General features: G+C 38.7%; 1 protein-coding gene and 1 long non-coding RNA gene across 3 annotated transcripts; one reads left to right on the top strand and one right to left on the bottom strand.

The window, feature by feature from the left end:
• Positions 1–328: 328 nt before the first annotated feature.
• Positions 329–2,891, top strand: LOC139553126 (uncharacterized). Its single transcript, XR_011670601.1, has 3 exons — positions 329–571; positions 708–804; positions 2,686–2,891. It is a non-coding gene; the product is annotated as an uncharacterized lncRNA (long non-coding RNA).
• A 720-nt stretch (positions 2,892–3,611) lies between these two features.
• On the bottom strand, positions 3,612–5,306 carry LOC139553125 (prosaposin-like). 2 transcript variants are annotated; one of them, XM_071365080.1, is made up of 5 exons: positions 5,201–5,306; positions 4,937–5,016; positions 4,693–4,776; positions 4,431–4,588; positions 3,612–4,248 (listed from the first exon to the last, which is right to left on the bottom strand). In XM_071365080.1, exons 1-5 carry the CDS (start codon positions 5,247–5,249, stop codon positions 4,227–4,229), a joined length of 393 nt encoding a protein of 130 aa, XP_071221181.1. In that variant the 5' UTR covers positions 5,250–5,306; the 3' UTR covers positions 3,612–4,226. The 2 variants fall into 2 exon arrangements, with proteins under 2 accessions (XP_071221181.1, XP_071221182.1); XM_071365081.1 differs by having other exon boundaries at positions 4,693–4,773; positions 5,201–5,302.
• Between the last annotated feature and the right edge of the window lie 511 nt (positions 5,307–5,817).

The following is a 5,817-nucleotide window of genomic DNA, read 5'->3' as shown; positions in this document are numbered from 1 at the left end:
AATCGCAAATTGAACAATGAGTGGTTTGGAAGGAATCAGTGGCTAACTGCAAGTACTGCAAAGCAATCTTTAGCCTGCTATTCAGTGGAGTGGCTGTGTCTAAGATTAAGATAATGTCACGTTCTGACCTTACTTCCTTTGTTATGTCTTTATTTTAGTTTGGTCAGGGCGTGAGTTGGGGTGGGCATTGTATGTTGTTTTTCTATGTTTTGTTCTGTTGGTAGATTTCTATGTGTTGGGCCTAGTATGGTTCTCAATCAGAGGCAGGTGTCAGTCGTTGTCTCTGATTGGGAGCCATATTTAGGTAGCCTGTTTGTCATTGTGTGTTGTGGGTGATTATTTTCTGTTCTGTGTTTTGCGTCACCGTACCACGCTGCGCATTGGTCCTCCTCTTCTTCCACCCACGACGAGCGTTACAGATAAAGGGTCTCTTTTCCTAGTTTAAAATTATAAACATTCAACATTGGCCATGCTGTCAATGAAGCAGGATTTGTGCTGTGCTCAAAAAACTTGGAACTGTAAAATCTGACTTTTGTGAGTTCAAGACAACTGGGATCGTGGGAAAAACAAGGTACGACTGGAAAAATACCTTTTGAACTTTCATCCAACTCGGAATTGTAAATTGGGAACTCTGGCCTCTTTCTAGAGCTACGATCTGAAGATCACTGACGTCATCATGATTATACCTTTTTTCTTCTTCTTGAAAGCACCATAAATCCAGAGAATGCCAGACTTTGATGACAAACTTTGAACACAAAGGACTGCCGCGCCACCTTCCTGTTCAAGTGAGCACAGCACAACAAGGTGGGTAGTGAACTGTTAGTAGCCCATGTGCCTCACCCTAATAATTTGGTCTATTTTCACCTCTTAATTTTGCCTACTGTTCTGACTTGGTGGTGCACATGTAGCCTATAACCTGTTTTTGAGAAATGTAATCATCAAATATTGTAAGAGCCTTCATTGTCTGCTTATATGCCCCTTTTATTTATCCTACAGTTCTGACTTGGTGTACAGGGAGAACACTGTAAGAATGGACCATGTTCTGAATTCTGTCGCTGTACACATTTCAAAAGTGTTAAACAAATAGTTATATTGACTACGTCCATCCTAGCTCGCTCATTAATGTCTTAATCAAAATGACGGATTACCTCTCATCCGCTTGTCGTCCCTTATGCCATAGTTTGTACATCTCAATTGTCAGTAGAAACCACATTTGTTTAAGTAAGTCAGCCATATCAGCTATGTTTTTTTTAAAGGCAGTAAATGAGGCTGAATGAAATGTTTCGCTGCCAGACAAGGCTCGGCTGATAGCCAGGTGTAGCAGTGGTAAGGTGTTGGGACTCTACTGTTGAACCAGCTTTATGTAGATCCTAACTGTTTGTGGGCACCGTTTGTCACCATTAAAGTGCAATTAATGTATTGTTTAGTGTTGTGTAGTGGCTTTGCTGGCATGCATACCAAATATTAAATTTCTTGCCCCAACAAGATTTACATGCTAAAATCGCCACTGGTGCTGCAACACCTTCAGGACCCCTACTTCCCGCTGCTATAGCAGAGGCGGTGTTTGTTTTGGCTCTACAAAGCTGTTGTGTCCATCATAACATTCAACAATTAATTGTCATTCTTGCAACATGCGATCAAATATCAGTTCTAAACATGTATTTCTCTTCTCTATGCTCATGATCTATTTTCCTGCGCGCATATGATAGACAGTTGGTGGTCGCAGCACGTCTCTAGAGCCGCTGAGCCGGAGGAGGAGCTTGTATTAAGCAGGTCAAACGAACAACTAAAATGAACGTGTCACTCAGAACAGCGAATCATGACTGTCGAGTCAGTAAAAAGAGTCATTCAAAACTATCCGTTATCAGACAGAAACTGGAATTACCCCAGCAGATGATCTCCCACACAAACAAGGTGATTATCACATGCCTTATCTGTGTCTTGGTGTGTAGCATTATCAGTAAATCTCACCGTCGCTGGAACGTGTGCATCAGATGGCCTTCAACTCATGGCAGGCAGGCAGGCAACTTTCTCTTTCTCTTTCTCTCTCAATGTCAGTCTAGCGCTCTTCCTCTTCAACCAACCACCTCTTCAACCAACTAGTTTGCAGTGCCTTTAATAAAAAATACATCACAAAAAAATCACTTTTCACCTTGTTAGTTTGTTGTAATTCTCCATTTAAGGTAAAACAACCCCTTCCTCCTAGGTTCCACCCTGTTAGTAGTATGCACCTAACAAGTTGGAAAATGCACCAAAAAGATGTAAGTGCCTGAGCTTGACCAATATGTCCTTTTTCTGATAGAGAACTAAAAAACAAACACATATATATTATTTTCCCCAAAAAACGTTATGAGGACCAAAATTGTAGGAATGACCCAGCTGGTAATCAACTGGCTTAAAACGCTACAGATTGAGAGACAAATTGAAGCAAAGCTTCCTGGAGTCTGCTAAGTGGGTCCTGAAGGTGAAGTACATGATGCCTAAACACAAAGGACAATTAAGGTGACAAACAGCATGACATCTGACATCATTCTGCTTTACATGGATCCTACATGATGTGTTAGTCCTCAAGGCTGTTGAAATGTGTGGTAAATAGGCCTGCAGGTTCTAATGCTTGTTATAAGAATGTGTGAGCCTTCATGATGTCTTAAGGTTTACAATATTTACTATGTTTCTACTCTACAGGAAAATATCCAACAACTGGAGGCCATTTGTGATTGAATTGACTTCCTCCAATCTTTGTGCAAAAAGTTTCTGCATAAGTTTATCAGTGTGATGCTGCTGACTAAAGAACTTTTAAACTACGGATTGTTTTTCGCTAACATTAAGCTCTGCAAGTGAATAATAAATTATTGTTTTTTATTGTAAAAATAAATTATTGTTCCACGTAATTTGTGAAAGGTGTGGAAATAGCTTTTCATCAGAGAGACATGGTACTGTAGTACTGTTGCAATGTCATGTTTGATTTCACTGATTACATGGAGTATCTCTATAATTCATATCTCTACACATTTTTAAGACGAAAGCCCTTGCTGGATGTCATTTAAAGTAACTGTACATTGTAAATCTCACATTTATAATGTTCTTGACTGATCCTATACTCATATTTGTAGCAGAAATTTGAGAAAAAAACACTTCAAAACCCCATCTCAAACAGACCGTTTAAAAAAACGCTTGCTATTTCCTCATAGAACATGATGTCATCTCCCTGAGGAGGATGAGCTGGCCAATCAGTGGTCTACTCACATTAATATTTGTAATGACCGGTTATTTCTCCCACACCCTTTTGTTGTTGGGATAAGCCCACACCATTCACAGAAATGCTACTTTTGAACATACTTAATTAAACATTTTTGGATTCTTATAAGTAAGTTATATTTCATAGAAATCTGGAAACACTGGACAGTTACTTTTTGGATCAGATACTTTAAGCCACCTACCAAACAATCAAGATTTTTTTTACAGAAAACAGATTCTAAATAAAAAAGGTAGCAAAATGCCAACATGAGTTCGTAGACAATGTAATTAACTGCTTTATCACGATATGTTAATCAGTAAAAGCTCTAATACATTTCTAGAGTAATGTTAGAGGTGTCAAATAAGAGTCGTAGTTGGACTATCAATTGAGGTTTATTTTTTGCCCTGACAAAAAGTTCAAACAAACATTAAACATTTTCAACATTTTGGACTAAAATAGCAAAAGATTTACATTTGTAGATACAAAATGTACTGCAGTTTAAGACTGACACCTACACTTTTATAAACAGGATCATTCGAGCCCTGGATTCTGAATGGCTGAAAGCTAAGGTATATGAGACAATATACCACGGGTATGACGCTAATCAAATTACTTCCTTTTCTAATTACATTGGTAACCTGTTTATAATAGCAACAAGGCACCTCTGGGGTTTGTGTTATAGGACCATTATACCACAGCTAAGGGATGTATCCAGGCAATCCCCATTGCGTGGTGAATAAGAACAGACCTTATCCATGGTAAATTGGCCAAATACCACACCCCCTCTGGCCTTATTGTTTAATTATAATACAGGATCCCAAAACATTAGTTCAGAACATAATCATTCCAACTTCATCATCCATTTATATTTGTGTTGTGACTAGTTTGAAAAAGAAAGAGCAAGAGGCTGGCAGCATAGCATTGTCTTGACACCTGAACATCCATCTTCTCACTTTGGAATCTGGATACTGGCTGCTTGGTCAGTAGCTCAGGTCCAAAACTTCTTTGGTCTAAAGATACACAAAAGACTACATGAGTGGAAGATCGGAAGACATAACCCCCAATATTTTCATATTAATGAATACATTCGACTCAATGGTGTTTCAATTAACAAGCACAAGCGATCATCGCTACTCTCTTTAGTCGTCTGAACAGTGACTAAAGAGTATGTTGAACGGTTTCTAGTACTCACTTGCAGGCCTTAAATTTAACACAAATGGTCCTCAAGCCATCGCTTGTGTTAAGGTCATCAATCATCTTCCGCAAATGTTCTTTCACCAGGTCTTCACAGGTAGATTTTCCAAAGGGTAATTTACGGCAAAAGGACAATAGCTTCTGCTTTATCTCCTCCTATTGATGAGAAATCATCAACATCAGTTGACATTTTCAGAGAAATATCACAGTAAATAGTGCAATTTCATGAAAGGACACAATTGTAATGCTATGGTAGCTACCTGGCGAGAGGAAGTGGAGATGGATTTCTTCACTTTCTTCAGTGCTGACTTACACACCCAGCAGGTCCCCTTTAGCTGTTGCTGCTTTGGAAAGCACAAACAGACAAGATAGGAGAACAAAACACACTTAAGACAAATATATGCACCCCAACCCCACTTTCTTATTATTAATAAAATGGTGGTGTGATATTTTCAGTGTACTGATTTAAGTACATTTGAATATGTAATGTGAGAGTGAGATTACCATGCGCTTTTCCAGCTGTGCTTCCACTACTTCCTGGTCATCAGGGTCAACCTCTTGACGATGCCCATGGATTTTCCAAACTGCAAAGAAAAATTGACACAACAGTCACTCACGTGATGGGTACTTCACTTGTATTGTACTGAAACCAAAGGTGAACTTGGAGTTTATTTAGGCCCCCTACCCACAGTTCCCCTTGAACCTTGACCCAATGTATGTGCTGCATGTACAGTAGTTACTATTTTAGTGAAATAAATAAAATCTCACCTGAACAAGCCAGCAGACTGAGGGCAAGGAGGACCAGAGATGTCTTCATGATTTGTGGTGGTAGAGATGTGAAGAGTCAAAGTTGTTTTGGTAAAGTGGAGCAGACAAAGGAAGCAGACAAGCCACTTTATATATAGAGGCCCCTCTATCCACAGCCCCCTGTATAAACCCCACCTACAGTTCAATCTATTGATAGTACAACTCACATTAACCACAAGACACAACCCTTACAAGTCAACAGGATGTTACTGTTTAGACCTACAGTACATACCGATGAGGAGCAATCTTCATCATCACCTTTTTCCATCTCTCCACTGTCTGATCTTCATTTTTATTAAATTTTTATTCGTCAATTACAGATTATGCCATGTACTGTATGTCATGGAAAGAGCAGGTCTTCTTAATGTTTTGTACACTCAGTGTATGTTTCCAGCAGAATACACCACACTGACATATTGATTAAAACGTGTTCAGCTAGCTTAGAAGTGATACATTTAGGGCTACTAAGATAACATATGAAGTTAAGATAGTAATAAAATTGACCATTTAGCTATTTTAATTTGTATTTTAAGAAACCTGTAGGTAAATGTTTTTTTTTTTTTTACAAATTATTTGAT

This window comes from Salvelinus alpinus, chromosome 25, assembly GCF_045679555.1.
Source record: "Salvelinus alpinus chromosome 25, SLU_Salpinus.1, whole genome shotgun sequence".
NCBI lineage: Eukaryota > Metazoa > Chordata > Actinopteri > Salmoniformes > Salmonidae > Salvelinus > Salvelinus alpinus.
This window is presented reverse-complemented; position numbering and strand designations above follow the sequence as displayed.